Below are 17,938 nucleotides of genomic sequence, written 5' to 3'. Positions count from 1 at the left end.
CCTACCCATTAATTTTATCCCATTGTCTACTATGGAAGCAGACCACTTAGAAGCAGGCTCATAATGTTTATGAATGATAAATGTAATTTTATCACGACCATTGAAAATCTAATATAAATTGATTATGCCATTCCCCAAAGCAAATATTAACAAACTCCTCAAAATTATGATAGATAATGATAAAGTTACATTAAAAATACTATCCTTCTTTAGGGAAAAATACTTTAAACATTAACTACATTTAACATAGGTATTTATAATGGTTTAACAGGTCAGGGAAAGGAACAAAGAGAACTCCAGCAAGATTGTCATCATGGCTAAAGCTGTGCCCTTTAAGGACAAGCAACATTAGAGGCTTCACAGTACAGGGAAAATCCATTTCGCTAAAATAATCCAGCCATGTCTCTAATCAAATTAATAAGAAACAACAACGAAAACTTCCTGGAGAAGGGAGGGGGGGGGTGTAGAATGAGTATACAGATGCCGTAAGATATAACCTAAAAAGTCTGGAGGTAGGGGAGGAAAGGATTTGGGAGAAAGAGAGGAAAGAGTAGGAAACTCTTATGAGGGAAGGGGAAAGGGAGGGCATAGAGGGGCACAAATAAAAAGAAAGAGTGACTCCATAGATTGGAGAACAATCGGGCCAAAGAAATTGCCTGTAAGAGCCCTGATGTCAGATTTAACACAAAAAGACTTCAAAGTAGCCATTATAATTACCTGAAAATAACTAAATGAAACCATGCTTAAATAAATGGAGGAAGGTATGACAACGAATTTTCATCAAATAGAGAATATCAATAGAGACATAAAAAGTATGAAAAAACCAATTGGAAATTCTGGATTAAAAAGTAAAAAACTAAAATGAAAGTTTTACTAAAGGGACTCAATAGTAAATTTGAACTAGCAGGAGAATCAGCAATAACGATTATGAATTCTAGAGAACAGAAAGAAAAAAAAATGAGCAGAGCCTTAGAGAAGTGTGGGACATGTTTAAGTGCACTAACAAATGGGTATCAGGAGTAACAGAGGAGAGAAAAGAGAAATAGTCAAAGAAATAATGGCCTAAACTTCCCAAATTTAATGAAAAACATTAATCTACAAGTCAAAGAAGCTCAACATAATTTTAAATAGGATAAATGTGATGAGATATACACCCAGACACATCATAGTAAAAAACGCCAAAGAGAAAATTTTGAAAGAGAAAAATGACTCACTATTTACAAGGGAACCACAATGACATTAACAGCTGACTTGTCATCAATCCAAAAATGAAATGAAGAAAAAAATCCATTTACAGTAACATTAAAAATAATAAAATAGTAAGGGATAGATATAATAAAAGAACTGTAAAACTTATACTCTGAAAACTAAAAAACATGATTGAGAGAAATTAAAACAATCAAATAAATGGAAAGACATTCAGGTTGATGAATCAGAGGACTTAATAATGTTAAGTGACAATACTCTCCAAGGTGATCTAAAGATCTGAGACAGCTCCTATCAAAATTCCAGCTGGCTTCTTTACAGAAATTGGTAGTCTGGTCCTAATATTCGCAGGAAATTCAGGGCTCCAGAATAGATAAAAGAATCTTGAAAAAGAAAAAGAAAAAAAAACATCGCAGGAGCCATATTTCTAAAAATCTAAAGAGAAAAATGTTTAAAAATTTTTTAAAAATAGAATATTTTAAGGATATTTGTAAAAATTCATGCAGGGAATATATTCTTAAACTAGACACAAACCCCACACCTTAAGGGGAAAACTCAAATTTTCTGTAGAGCTACTAACAACAGAAAGAAGTCAGAGGACTAGATATTTGGGAAAAAACTGGGAAATAGAATCCCCCAAACTGCTCTATCGCTATAACTTTTTATCATCTGTTATGTTGGCCCAGCCCCCTCCTTCCAGCCAGCTTGCTCACCTACTCCTGCTATAATCACTCTTGACCTCATTATGACTTGCTGTCCACTCACCCCTTCCTTAACTTACACTTTGTCCACTGTTCCTTCTCCTTGCATCATTTCCTTCCTTTTAAAGCTTAGATTTTCGGGTCTGTCACGTTCTGAAGATTCTTGCCCTTCTCATCAATTGGATACACACATATGACAAAAGCCCAGTTCATAGTGGACCTTACCATTCCATAGCCAATACTTTGGAAAATCCATTCTTTTCAGCAAACAAGTTTGATGATTAAGTCTTCACTTGTGGGCGACTTATCACTCTCCAGCTAGCTTACAGTGCTTCTTTTAGTGAACTCCACTCTCACTCTTCAGTGACTATTTCAAGCTCCATTTTCCTCAAGCTTTTTACCTTCCTCCTTATTCTCAGCCTACCTATCACTAACTATCCATAATTTCGACTTGTACTTTTCTAGGAAAAAAAGAATCTGTGGTGATCAGACAGGAAATCCTAGACTTTCCACTAACGAGCTTCACATCTATCTTCTTCACCCACTTTCTCTCTTCCAGTTTTCACTTCTAAGGAAAATTTCTCCTCCAATAATCTGATCACTACCTTCTGCATCTCTGCCTTTTAAGGGATCGTTATAGTAAGCAACTGATTTCCATTTTTTATTTGATTATTTAACTGTTCCCTCTTAAAGCGATTTTTCCTTTGGTAACTAAACATAGTAAATCCTCTCCCAGGTTAAAAAAAGAATTCGAATAAACAAAACCTCACCTTTCTCCTTAAATTATACTGTTCTATTTACCCTATGACTTCTACTGAATAACCAAATTTCTTAAAAGACATGTCTATATTATCTACTTCCTTTCTTCACCCTCCTCTTTAAATATGCACTCCCTTAACTTCAGTGATACACATTCTTGGTTTTCCCCCATTTCACTGGCTATTAGTTTTTGTAAGCTTAATCTCTTTTATTCAAGCCATTAAGATTGGGAAATCTCAAGCTTTAGTCTTGGGTCCTCTTCTCATTCTACAGTATATATCTTTTATATCCATGGTTTTAATTAATATCTATATGCTGGTGGTTTCTATTTTATTATTATTAATTATTATTATTATTATTATTATTATTAACTACAGCTCGGAATTTAGGTTAGCCTTCAGACCTCTACAGCCAACTCCTTATTTAAAGTTTTCATACAGATTTCTTAAATGCACCTCAGATGAACATTTCCAAAACTAAAACCATGTTCTTTTTCCAGTTTTACCTTCTTCAGTAAATAACACCACCATCCATCTATTGGGCCAACAAGAAACCGAAACTGAGAGTCTAAGGAAACCAAAGTAGTTACAGTTCACAAGAAGAAAATCAGAGAACCAAAGAAGAGTGTAATGGTGAGAAAATTCTGGAGTTCTTCTGTTGAGTCTTGATCAGGGCATAAATGTGAGGAAAATCAGGAGCTAGGAATAACTACCTGAAATGGACAGAGGTCACAGTGCACTGTTCTCACAGTGTCTGTGTGTTCCCACCACTGACACTGTAAAAACACATGCCTTGATGATGGGGAAGAGTTGGCCAGACACTGAGCACTGTTCTGGTTCTGCCCAAGATATCTTAATTTAATTCCAAAGTATCACGTTATTTCCAAATAACTACATCAAGCTTACTCATATGCCCACACACAAGCTTTCTCTCTCTCTTTCAAAATAATATTCCCAGGGAGCTTCGTGTACAAGTTCTACTTCCAATATTGTTTCTCCTGCTAGACTTACAAGCTTGATGAAGGTAGATGCATAACAGTCTCAGGTAACATAACATCCCCGATGTCTAGCACATTGCTACATAGGCCATTATAAAATTTCAATATTTATAAAAATAACAATTCTCCTGAATCATCTAAAATTTATTGATATTGCAGAAATCATTTTTACCCTGTTTCAGTGACACAAAGAGGGTTCTTTGAATTGTCACACTGAGTCTCTTTTTAGAACTGCCAAATCTTTCCTATGTCGCACTACTGATCTGCCTTTTCATCTCAAGAGAGAGGTCAGTGGGAGTTGGATCTGTATTAGATATTGAGATGGTTTCTGTCAGAAGCTCTGCTAGACCCTGCATAAGTCTTTCAGGCTCAGATAGGGAGTGAGAAAAAAGTGCCTGCTTATCCCACTGATGATGCTTGCCCAAGTAGAGGTTTGGCACTTATGAGGAATAGGGATAGATTCTTTAATAAAGAATGTCTTAACCATATATTTAAGGACACATCAGTGAGATCAGGGCCTCCTGTTAGCTTGAAAAACAGTTAGCCTTTGGACACAGAACATAAGGCAACTCCTTAGCAAAAATGGATTGGAACATTTTCAGCAGTATCCTTCTCTTTCGGGACTAAATCCCAGACAATATTCCCAGAGGGCAAGAGCAGTACAGAGACTTGCTCCTCCTGAAGGTTCTGACCACTCAGAGCTGGTTTTCTCTAGAGTAAATCTACAGTCCCTTTCAGTCAGATCTCACAAAAAAGTTTGCCTTTCTAGGCAGTCACTTTCCTTTTAGTTAAATCTTAGCTCAATCTAGTCTCACCTTCATTATCTCCTGCAGAAATTCCTCACAGTATCTGGCATCTAGATAACATTCTTCCCTAGGTTCCAGGACTAATAAAGAAACATAATAATTTGAAAAAGCCAGTGTCATTTTAATGAGAATTTAGAAGCCAGGAAGGAAATTAAATATACATACTGCCACTTTAATCCAGAGGCTCAAACGTCACTACGGTGTTCACTTCCTGCTTTTAACTGATTCTTTATACCTTTACGATGGTCTTTAATAAATGGTACAAATGGAATTAAAGTATTTTCTCAGGTAACTATATTTTTAAATAGTGTTTAATAACTACTAGAAGTTCTAAAAGTGATTTAATACGTAAAATCAGTTTTCTTCCTTCTTACCCTTAAGCCTAATTTAAGGGTGAGTCACTGTATGATGCCTGTTCATAATGGCCCATGGTGACCTTGGCATTAGAATGTCACTTGTTAAAATGATAGGCACTAATGTGCAATCTACCACATGCATCTTTTTCAAACTCTAGTCATTTGTATGGTAAAACAAAGTTAAAGTTCCTTATTCTCTAGTCCTATCAAAGCTGATGGTTAAGTGTTACATATACATATATTATTAAATGATTTATATATGGTAACAACAAAAGTAATTATGTAAATATTAAATGACAATATTAAATATCTAATAATTTCATATGGTAGAGGTAGTTGATTATACAAGACCTCTCAAATACACCCTCTCAAGTATCCTATACTAAAGAGGAACTGCCTTAATGTACAGAATGAGATATTCTCCAAGTTAAATGTATGATCCTCAGGGTGTCCTAACCATTTTTAAGGTTGAAAGAAGCTGTTTGTCCAATTGCCTGTTAAATACAATTACTTATTCATCTGTAATTCAATCCAGCTAATACATTATTTGATATATACTGAAGTAGATACTGATAAACATGATTCGGTGTTAACTATGCAGTTAGCTACGAAATGAATACTATTCAACTGAAATCACTTTCCTTCATAAGTATAGAGTTCAAATAGCGAGAATGGAAATCTCCAGGCCCAGTCTAAAAGGATATCTTTGGCCATGTTTGATTTACTATCACCAGTAAGTGACTTAGGCTAGAAGGAATATTGGATTTCCTAAGTACTTTAAGATATGCTTTCAGAAGGAGGGAAAAAGCCAAAGTGTCAGTTCCATTAAAATAATTACATCTCAAGTACACACTTAGTTTTACCTAAAGGCTTAAGATATGAGTATTTCTTCATATCTTTAATACTTTTGAATTTTTATAATCTGTTAGGTAAATTGACATTTCATTATATATGCTATTTGTAGAATAAAATAACTGTATAATTTTTAAATCAATATATACGGTACATAGAGCAATCTCTAAGAGGAGCCTGAGTTATTGCAAATGTATGAGCTATTTCCATCGAGGAAAGAGATGGAAAGCCCTTTTCCATTTGCATTTATAAAGGCTGCGTGACTTCTTTAAATATATACACTGATGCCAAGAGAGCCATCAGAAATCAATAAATCACATTCTCATGTGCTGTAAAATGTCTGACACACACATTCATTTTCCTAGTCCAAAATTCTCTGCAAAAGGGACTGTGTAAATGTTCCATTTTAGTTTAATGACATTCTCCACAGTTAAAATTATGTGCATTATTGCCAGTGAGTGCAAAAACCTGAAGAGCACAAAGCTAGATATAATTTTAAAGAGCCTACACAGTACATATCCTTCAGTGGCTAGTCATTTAACAGACCACAGCCACATAGAAATGAAAGCAGAACAAAATTGGGGGATCAGTAAGAACGGATTGAAATGTTGCAATTACTATTTGGACAAAAAATAATAGGCATAATTTATTTAGAAGCAGTTGAGGAATGGTCTTGTAAGTATTTAGAAAGACAGCCCTGATAGTCCTGATATCATCAAATGGAGGCAGAGATGAACATCACATAAAAATGATAGAGATGACAGAAATGACAACAACCTATTCATCAGCGATGTTCAATTTGAAAGTGTAATAAAAACCTAAATATGACTTCACTTTAGTTGATATTTATTCCACCAGCTGCCATATATTTTAAAAAGGTCACAAAATTGTTCTATGTAGACACAGTTTATAAAGTACAAATCCTTAGAGAAAAGAGGATCTGCCATGTATAATCAAGGAGGTTCTAAAAATTCTTCAAGCATAGCTTGCAGAGAGCTATGCACAAAGGCATGTCTGGCTACAAACCCAAGCTCTGAATTTATTAAACCAATTTTGCTACATGGGGACTGAACAAAGAACTAGCTACAATTCTACCTGAACAGCACTGACCAATGCTGCTCTAACCCCTTGGTTTCTTTATATTTGATCTCTGAAACTAAAAGCTGTTTAAGGAGAGGGCTTTTGACCCATGTGTTTACCTAAAGTTGATCATATCCGAAGTGTTATTTTGAGACTATATAACACCATTTGACAACATATATTTCTTTCTTCAAATCCATATTTTCTACTTCCTGAGACCTCCATTCACTGCAGCCCCTTTGACTTTAATTTTCTCCATATCTAGCCTGGACCCCATAATCAACCACTATAACAAGCATTTTACAAGTCCTATAAAATCTCTTGGTTCCTTCAATTTGAGCCTCTGTAAACGTTCAATCCTTGCAAAATCCAACTTATGGTATATCTATCACCAAGCTAAATGCACAAATACTTAGCACTGCTGGGATAAAAAGCATGGAAGCAGACCAACTGTGTCCACTGCCACCTAACCTCAAATGAAGCCTCAGTGCTCTTCAGCAATGACTTTTTCCTCAGACGAATCCATCACGCTGCTTTCAAAAGCCCTTGACTCTCTTGAAACCCCTAGTCCTCTAGTCTCATCAAATATACCACCACTCACCTGAAAAACCCCTCACTTTCCAATGTACTCTTCAATTTAGTTTTTTCTTCGCCCCTTCCTTCCTGTTTCTCTTCCTTCTGATCTTAGAAATCAGCATTTTTTTTCTTAAACCAGCTTCTTCTCTAATCCCCATTTCTTCCCATCTATTCTAAAACTTTGGTCAATAAGTCAATCTTTTCTCTCCTAACTTCAGTTTATCCCATCAACTTTTAGGACAAAAACATGTTTAAGTTTACCCTCGCTTTAAAAAGTACTAATCATTTTCTATTCAAAAAATGTGCAATTAACACTGCCTAAAAACATATATTTGGTTCCTCCGTCTCCCCTAAATTCAACTACAAAGTTTTAATGATTTTATTACTAAAATACCTATATTGGACTGACTTGTGTCCACCCCCAAATCCTATGCTGAAGTCCTGACTGCCAATGCTTTTGAAGACAGGGCTTTTAAGGAGTTAATTAAGCATGAACGAGGATCATATGGGTGAGGCCCTCATCCAATAAGAGTGGTGTCTTTATAAAAAGAGGAGGGGACATTAGAGATTTGGTTACATACCGAAAAGGCCATGTGATGACCCATTAATAAAAAGGCCTTCTGCAAGCCAACAGGAGAGACCTCAGCAGAATCCAAGCAGGCCAGCACCTTGATCTTGGACTTGCGGCCTCCATAACAGTGAGAAAATACATTTCTGCTTTTAGGTCACCCAGTCTATATTTCATTATGATAGCCCTAACAAATTAATACAATGTCTTATAAATTAGGCCTATCTTTTTCATCCTATAATGGCTTTGGCTAAAGTTCTGCTGTTTATCAAACATGTTAAACTAGCCTTGTAAGTGGTTTCTCAGACTGTGTTCATTCGTTCGTTCAAAAACATTTACTGAACAGTTACAACATGCCAGGCACAGTGAACATAAAAAACAAAGCCACTGTCCTTCAGCTTTTATTCTCATGAGGATATGAATTAATTCATGTGTTAATTATAAATACAAGGAAGAAAATAAACAGAAAAATAAGACAGAAAACAACTCAAGAAGGTATGTTAGATGGGAGGGGAGGGTAAGAAAAGCCTTTGGGAGAAAATGCTATTGAGACTTAATTGGTGGCTGAGAATGAGCTGGCCCTGTCAAAACATATTAGAAAAGCATTCCTAGCAGAGCTGATAGCATGCACAGACCCTAAGAGAGAATTAAGTTTGAAGGACAGAAAGGATAGTGTAGCTAAACCACAGCAAGGTGGAAAGTGGGGCATCTCCCTCCTCTGCTTCATGCCTCACTCCTCCAACAGAGCCCCTTTTCTAAAACATAAACCTAATAATGTCATGCTTCAATGTAAATTTTTGATATAGTCTAACTTGCATGCTCACCTCTGAGGCCTTTTTTAAAGGTTGGAACCTGCTATCTAGCTTCAACTTATCTTATACCCCAGCCATCTCAATTGCATGTTGATAGACCTCATACACTTCTCTGTTCATGTCTTAGGGACAAAGAACATCATGTAGGGGAAAGAGCATGATTGTGGAGTCAGAAAAATCTGTGTTCAAATTCTGGCTCCTACGTTTTTACTTGGAAGAGGTTGGACAAGTTCTATTTTCCCCCTGATCCTCAGTTTCCACATATGTAAAATTGGATTAATAATACAGATTCTTTGGAGAGTTATTAGAAGGATTGGAGATAATCTATGCAAAAGGCCTAAGACTGATTTATATAATCAGTATTTATTATTGGAAAATGTTTCCTCTACTAGGAAATCACATCAGACTTAACCTGGTGAACTTCACCTTCCCAATTCATGTAACATCTTCTCTTTGAAGTCTTCTCTAACTACCACAGACAGAATATAATTTTCTTCTCTATGTTTCCATAGCACAATGCATATACTATAATCATGGTATAGTTCTGTAACTATAGGCTTTTACATCTCTTCCTCCTCTAGAACCATTACTTCCCTCAGGGTAGGTACTGTGCTTATTAATACATGTATCATCAGTGCTTATCTTATATGTAATAAGTATTAAATAAATATTGGTTGAATGAATGCATTATATATTCATTCCTTCCCCCAAAGCACTAGAATATGCTTACATTCAAATTATCCTACTACCTCAAAAGGTCATTAGTTAGCCAGGAGTCCTAGTAGGCACAGGTGACTCATTCAAGTTAAGACTTTTTGAGAACAATAAATTAATGTGACTATTTATAAAGGTGTGGTCAAGGTGCAGCAAAACCACAGATGATAGTGCAGTAAACTAGAGCTAATAATGGAGGATTCTATTTGACCTGAAAGGTAAGGGGAAAAGGGCTTACCAGGACTTAGGCATATGTGCACACACACATGTGTTTATATGCATTCACATGCAATTCATATTTCCTAACTCTGTCCTAGATCTGGGAGTAGCAACACCCTAATAGCAAAGAGAACACGTTTTATGAGATCTTGATTTCTAAATACCATCTTCCACTAAAGGGAACCATGGCTCCTTGGACAAAGGGTACATTACTGAGCAGGGGCAAAGAAAGTATAAGACGAGACTGGAACAATCTGATGTGCTTCTAAATAATGAAGTGCTCAAAGAATGATGGCGACAAGTCAGAAGACACAGGAACTGCTTCAACAGGCTCCCAGTGACCAAATGTGGGACAATTTGAGCATAATAACCAATTGAAAAATCAAGAAACAATGCAACCATACAAATACAAATAAATGAATAAGTTGAAAGTCTAGAGAACAGAATGTTTATGCAGTTTGAAAGAATCTCCTCATAAAATACTATTTAATTACAAACAGAGAAGAAATAACTTTACACTGGAGAAGTGCAGATTATCATCAGTACTGGGACGAATCAAAATTGTGTTCCACTTAATAGTTGCAAGGAGAACATAGTATCACATAGTATATTCCTCCTAAAGACACTTAATCTGAATCTAAGCACAAGGAAAGATCACACGAATTGTTTTATAATCTCCAAAAGAGTCAAAATCATAAAAGTCAAGAGACAACTGAAGAACTGTTCCAGAATAAAGGAGATAAAGATTCTGTAAGATTCTGTACTGGATTTTGTTGCTAAATGTAACATTATTGGAACAACTGGCTAAACTTAAAAAGAATCTAAGAATCACATGGTAATAATGATTGTCATTAATTTCCTGATCTTGATTGCTTGGATTGTGCATATGTATGAGAATGTACTTGTTTATAGAAAATATAAACTTAAAGTCATAGTTTATCAGGAGTGGGGACAGGATGGATCATCAGGCTGGAAATTTATTCTATATGTATCATTAAATTTTCTAGAAGTTAATGATTATTTTAAAATAAAAAGAAAAGAGAAGGCATAGGTCCTCCTGATACACTAGTCCATATATGGGTTAGCTTCCTGGAGCAAAGCAGAATGAAGAAGGTTGAAGGGTAGATCTAGAAGGACAAAGGAAAGACATCCAACTTACTCCCCAATGACCTCCTAATGTCCATTTCACACTGTTGCCTGTAGGTGATCTCCACATTGATGATTTCTCATAGAGTTGAATATTCTATCTATTCCCTGACTCCTTCCCATACTTTTTCTTACCCATACTCTCTTACAAATATATGTATTCCTCTGGGATGACTACGACATTTCATAGTCTCATCAAATACCATAGCAGACACTAGAATCTATGTAGATTTTATCCAATCTCAAACCTGAAGATATAATCATTTCTGGACATTTCATATAGTAGAAGCATCTCAGCCCAATATGTTAAAACCAAACGCAATATCTGTCCCACGACGACAGGCACTATTAGTTGATGACTGAGCTTCTTCCCATCCTACTCCCATTGCATATCCTTTTAATAGAACTTTCTAAAAACCAGATTTCTGAAGTATCCTCGATCTCTACACAGTACACCATTTTACTTCAGGAGATGGTGAGCACTAAGGTTCAAAAGTAGGCCTGGTTATCTTAAACCAATTTGCATATTCTATTTCCTTGGCTAGAGTCATTAAGAAGGGGTCATATGATCTAAGAAGTACCATTAGTGTAAATCTTAAGTCTTTTCTTTGAAATACTGGGATAGAAGTATTTTCTCCATGAATGTGAACCAAGAGGCAAGTACCAATTTTTTGATTCAGGTAGCCATCCTACCGCAAAGAGATTCAGCCTTAGCATAGTGCAAAAAACAAAGAAGATTTAAAGTTGATTCATTAAACAATAATGAAATAGGTCCTTGATAATAATTGAAACCAGGACCAACACCAGAAGCCCACTTTAATCTCTCTCTTATGATTACCCTGAGCCAATAAATCACCTTATTTAAGTCAGTTTGAGTCTTCTTTTCTGTAACTTGAAGTATAATGTATGGAGAGTAAAATAAAATATAAAAGTAGATGTGAAATTGTTATAAAACAACTAGGGGTAAATAAAAAAAGTAATCTAAGGCTAAAAATACCTCTAAAAATAAAGAAAAGTATAAATGTAGGAAAACAAAATATTCAACGGGCTGACTTAATAATTGGCAGTGGCAAGATAAATGGGAAACGTAGCCTCCCACATTTTAAAGATGTAATAATGGAATGAGCCCTGGCTTCATTTGGTTCAGAGTAAGAGACCCTGTAGTACTCCAGGGGAGAAATTAGGCAGAACCCTGGGGTACTCAAAGGAAGAAAACAAGGAAGCTGGGAATTTCAAATTTTGTAAAAATATATGAAGATTCCTTTCATAAAAGTGAAATTCTTAGATATTTCACATAATTATAGTACCTTACATTGGTTCAAATAAATATATGTAATCTGATTCACATATCCACGCTTTTTCTACTGATTTTGGCCTAGATAACAGTGGTGTTTATCCCCATTTGGGTATTTATAAGCTGGACTGAAACACCAGCAGTTTTGATAGCTTGTTGCATCAGCTACCTTTCTGCTAGGAAAGAGGGCTGAGCTCACCTCCAAACACAGAGAGAAAGAGCTCTAAGTTTCTTGGTATCAAATATTGATAGGCCCACAGAGCCTTTCTGTCTTCCCAAGTCACCCACAATAAAATCACCAGTTGCCTTCTAGACCTTTTACAACTCCATCTCACAGGAAATCTGTCATTTATTCCTACTCATGTGGGTTGAAACTATGTGTGGAATTCAGTTCTTTCTTTTCATAACCAAGGCCAATGCTCAAGGTCAGACCTTTATCGCAGATCTCAACTACTACAATTGTCTCTTAACCTGTCTTCCTACGTCTTATCTTTCTGCTTGTCCAATCCATCATTCACAAGGCTACTGGCTCCTAAGAGAAAGAAAAGACTGTATTTTATTTATCCTTTGGCTTTTCTTCCCCTACCCTCTGTTCAGGCACTAAAATAATTGTGCAAATTATTCTATGCATGCTATTTCTCATTTGAAAAATCTGTGATGTTAACCACTGGTTTCAGAAAAAGTTCAAAGAACTTGGTCTGCAGCTAGGTCATTAAGTATGTTAACCATACTATTCTTTAGCACAGCATCCCACTGCTTTTCCCCGGTCCAGTTATGCTGACTACTGAATTGTCCGGAAACACGAGTTCCAAGCCTTTGTAAATGACATGCTCTCCCTCTGTAAAATTCACGTTCTCTTGGCTCTACTTACAAAACTACCTGTTAGTCCTTCAAGGGTCAACTTTCAGTATCCTTTCCACCATGAAATCTTCTCCAATGTTACTTTCAGACTTAAGTTCTTCATCCTCTGTACCCTCAGAGAACTTTCTTTATACTTCCATTTTGATATTCATATTACTTTGCCTGGCCTTATGCTAAATTTGATGGAGGTTTATCCAGTTATTTAACTTCTTTCCTAGTAATGAGAAAAGTGTATATTTTACAGTGTTTCAACATCAGGTTGCCTTTCTCCTATTATATCTCCAGAAGTTTCTTGTATCCTCTATACTTAGCAAAGTGTGCATAGCACATATAATACATGCTCAGTAAATATTTCTTAAATAAATAATTTCCTGATGAACTAGATGTTATTTGAAGACAGGTAATGTGCCTTATTTATTTATATTTCTCACAGTGACTAGAAAAAAACTGAGTAACAGAAACTGTTACAGGTTGAATAAAATATTGGACGTAGACTGACCTCCTGGGTTACTGAAATATCTGGCTGAACATAGGATAATTTGTCATTTCTTCATTTCAAAAAGATTTATTGACTATATTATTTATGCAAAATTTTATTCCAGGAGCTGGGAACAGGACTGTAAGCAAGATAAACCATACATATGTTGAAGTGGAAGAATCATTGTGTAGCTAATAAATCAGTTCCCCACCACCACCAAAAAAACCCATAATATTAAGAATATTGTTTTTCTTCTTTCCTGAACTCAATTCTCAGTCACAGCTTGAAACCCAAGAGTCTTCAGTGGCTTTTCTCTATATCTTACTTTAACTGTTATTTGACGAAATGTTAAAATTGCTACCATTGGATGAGAGTTATAGTGGTGATGGTGATGGTGATGGTGATGATGATGATGATGATGATAGCATTATCCTCCTCCTCTTTAATTTCAATGCTATTCTCAAAATTCAAGCCCTCATTTTGCCTCTTTGAAACAACTAAATTGCTTTCTAACAACTATCTTTACTGTCATGCTTCCCATCTCTAACATTCCTTTTTAGTGCTGCCAGAATAATTTTCTTAAAAAGCAATGATATTATATATTATAGCTCTGCTCAAAAGCCCTCAATGGCTTTGCATTGTAAACACAAGGAGAACACTATTCAGATTCTTCAGCCTCAGACTCAAGAATCTCCCAAAATTGACTTTCAAATTGTCTTTCAAGATTCATTTGCACTGTTCTTCCTCTAATCCAGACTCCCATAAAATTAGCTCTTGATTTTCTATCTTTGAAACTTCACTTGCTACATTTTCATCTATATTTTTCAAATACTGCCTATATTTCAAGACCCAATTCAAGGATCTTAAATTTGTCTCTGATTTTTACCTTCCATATATGAAAACAATATATTTTGTGCTTTGTACTTTCTCCTCTTAAGCTTACCTGTTTCTACCTCATATTTTGATTATTTATAAATATAGCTTATGAATCTAATTAGAGTGTGTTTAATCATTGATTCAATAAACATTTAATAGTCACTGTCTTTCCATTATTTCAAAGCACCTAAATCAGATTATATTCATAGCAAATATTAAAGATTTTTGTAGAAGGCAAGCTCCCAAATAAAAATGTACTCGAAACCAAAATAATATTTTTTTATATGAACAATAATCTCTACCAAAGAGATACATAGAAATGTAGCTCATCAAATTTAAAGTATGTATGAAAGGAGGTGGGTTAGTAGGAAACAGAATTAAATAAAAAGCTAAAAAAATTATTCAAATTAATATAGAAATACTGAATCAAAATTGACCATTTTTAATTTATGGAAGTACCCAGTATTCTGAGATAAAAATTCATAAACACTATGTCTATCAACTGAAAACTATACAGTGTCAAAATTTATTGAAATAAGAATCACAAGAAAATATTTCCTTTTTACCATTTAATAATTTTTGTGTAACTTAATAAAAGTTTATATGTTGAAAATTTTTTTTCCTTTTCTTTTCTAAGGTAACAGCTTTAGAAGATGATTGATGCTTGCTGTTATAGCTCTATATTTGTATTTATTTTAGAGACATTTCAAAAATATACTTAAAGCATTTTCAGTTATACTTAAAAAAAGATAAAAGGTGATTATTTATAGGCAATCATATTCATGATGATAGACTCTCAGAAGGCAACTGCAGACATAAATTTTAAATGCTTTTGGAAAGAGTTGAGAATAAAAACATTTACATAATTTCTTAGAAACCCTGGCTTTTTATTGCTGCACTTCAATATTCCCTGTGGGCAAAGGAGCAGCTACTTCAAAAATTTATTTGATAATGGAATGTTTGATTTCTTTGTTTTGCTTTCCCATTGTGGGTAAGTCTGTAGTTTTCACTCTACAGCAATGTGCTATATTTCAAAATTTGAATTGGCTCACCATTGATAATAAAAAATGGTTTTGTTTTGGCAGATTAAACAAATACACTAATGTTAGCAATAAGTATATAAATTATATAAATATATTATTACAAAACAATCCATCCTCTTATTGGTCATTTTCAATAACAGGCTTGCCACTTATAATAATATAACTAGTGACTAATATAAAATATCTAAACTTCTACTTACCTGCCTATCCACTTCTGGGAGCAAAAGCAGGAGGTATTGTTGAAAATGCTGAGGTAAGGAAGCAAATGTATGTTTATTTATTAATGCCCTCAAGTTAGTATTGACAAGAATAGATCCTGGGGTTTCTATGTCAATGTCCTCAGCTTTGGTCCATTTCAAGTGTCCTGTGATAAAGAAGTGAGAGACATAAATTTACTATAGATTCGGAAAATCATGCACTTGTACAGCAGACTCATACTGTATACATTGAGCATACATATTCATAAATGTTTAATTCTATCCCTTTTAAAACTGATATTTCAGAAGGAAATCACCAAAGCTTCTTTGTGTTTTAGTCTTGCCTCAATTGTCTTTAATTTTCATAATCTATGCTTCACTCAATACCATGTATATTTTTAACTCAAAGTAGCAGCAGGTCTAGAAAAAGAAGTATTTTAATTATTATCTTCCAATTAACCAGAATTTTCAAAAACTTTGAGAGCATAAATGGTAACAATTATAAGTTTTGCAGATTCTATAAGACCTAGGATGAATAATAACAAATAATGTTGCTATTAATTTTAATAGAGATAACGGTCGCACTGATGGCTGTGTGCTCCCCATGTGTCAGGCAGAACACTAAATGGTGGATTATTGCAGAATATTTTTATCAAGGTATTCTGAGGGTAATAATTTAATCCTTTAGAAAAATATTAGCTGCAAGTTCTGAAATGTCAGTATGTTTTGACTAATAATTCTATAACTCAAGGTACACTGGCTCCCAACAGACGACTATATGTAGAGTTCACAACTCAAAATTGTGACACACAGTACAATAATCTGTGATGGACAATCAGTTGATACATCAAACAGAAGAATTACCACTCTTAGCTACTTGAGTGTGATTTTAATAGAGTATGTTTTAAATCAAGAGTCAGTAAATTATGGTATATGAGCTATATCCAGTCCAGTGCCTGTTTTGGTAAATAAAATTTTACTGGAACATAGTTATGTCCAATTGTTTAGATATTGCCTAGGTTTGCCTTTGCACTACCATGCAGAATTGAATAGTTGTGACAGAAATCACATGAACTGCAAAGCCTACAGTATTTATTCTCTGACCCTTGACAGAAAAATGGGTGGCTCTTGTTTTAAATAATTAAGAAGTAACAAAAAGAATAAAACCATTATGAAAAAATAGAACATTAGGATCAATATGTAGGGAAATCTGAAACAGAACCAGAGGGTAATTCTAAAAAAATTTATTTTTTTAAATATTAAAAAATATATTCAATGAGCACAGCAGAGGAAGAATTATTAAATAATTAAGATACAAAGTTAACGAAAATATCTAAAATGCAGCATAAAAAATGATGAGTCAAAAAACGGATAGAGAAGAAATACAGGGAACAGAATAAGCAGTCAGAAAGCACATTTATAGGAGTTTCGGAATGAAAAAAGAAGGTAAATGGCAAAGAGGCAATATATGAAGAGCTAATGGTTGAAATTTTTAGAATTGAAAAAATGACAGGAATCCTCAGATTAAGCAATACACCAAATCTCAAAAAGCATAAATACACATTTGATGTGCTGAAATCACGAAACATCAAAAATTAAAAGAAAATTTTGAACAATTTTGAACAAGAGTAGATTACCTTCAAAGGGATGATAATAAGAGACAGAAACCTTATCATCAATAAATAACAGATGTCAGTGAAATATCTTCAAAGGGCCAAGAAAAAATAAGTGTCGATCTAGAATTTCATTAATAACAACGTCTCTCAAAATGGCAGTGATATAAGAACATATGTAATATCCAAAATGGAAACTCTGCCCTTTCGAAATCTTGCTGAAATAACCACTAGTAGATGTTCTTAACAAATAAAGAAATTAAATCAAACTAGAAATGAGAGGGTAGCAGAAGCAATGTAAAATGGAAGACTAATAGAGGTAACTCCAAATAAACATTAATAGTGAAAAGTAACACTAATAACTAATGATACTTAAAGTGGAAATAAAATAGACAATAACTACATGCACAATGAGAAAGTGTGATTGATATGAGAACACTATAGACCTCGACACTGTTTGGGAGCAAGAGAGATACAAACTAGTTCTTTACTTTGTTAAAACTCTATAGGGTAGCCCCTGGAAGAAACGAAAAAGACTTAAAACTTTCACACAAATGCATAGAAAGAAAACTCAATCAAATGGAAGGCATAAAAGGAGGAAAAAAGTTTAAAATTAAGTCTGGCACAAAATTAACATAAATGGATTTTTACATTATACTTAAAAGTTATTTAATCCAATTACATGCTGCTTACAAGAGATCTACTTAAAAATCACATCAAATGGATGAAAATGAGTTAAACTAAGAAATATTAGGCATTCAAAACAACAGAAAAATGCAATACT

General features: G+C 34.4%; 1 protein-coding gene across 8 annotated transcripts in view; it reads right to left on the bottom strand.

Annotated features, from left to right (window-relative positions):
- ASXL3 (ASXL transcriptional regulator 3) overlaps window positions 1–17,938 on the bottom strand; it is a 160,491-nt gene that overhangs the window by 44,261 nt on the left and 98,292 nt on the right. For all 8 annotated transcript variants that reach the window (XM_016153916.2, XM_016153915.2, XM_016153921.2 and 5 more), the window contains one exon: window positions 15,545–15,708. In XM_016153916.2, coding sequence (XP_016009402.2) covers window positions 15,545–15,708 — 164 coding nt within the window. The remainder of the gene's footprint in view (window positions 1–15,544; window positions 15,709–17,938) is intronic.

Source organism: Rousettus aegyptiacus, unplaced genomic scaffold, assembly GCF_014176215.1.
Source record: "Rousettus aegyptiacus isolate mRouAeg1 unplaced genomic scaffold, mRouAeg1.p scaffold_m13_p_12, whole genome shotgun sequence".
NCBI lineage: Eukaryota > Metazoa > Chordata > Mammalia > Chiroptera > Pteropodidae > Rousettus > Rousettus aegyptiacus.
Note: the sequence above shows the minus strand (reverse complement) of the source record. Positions and strands in the feature narration are given on the sequence as shown.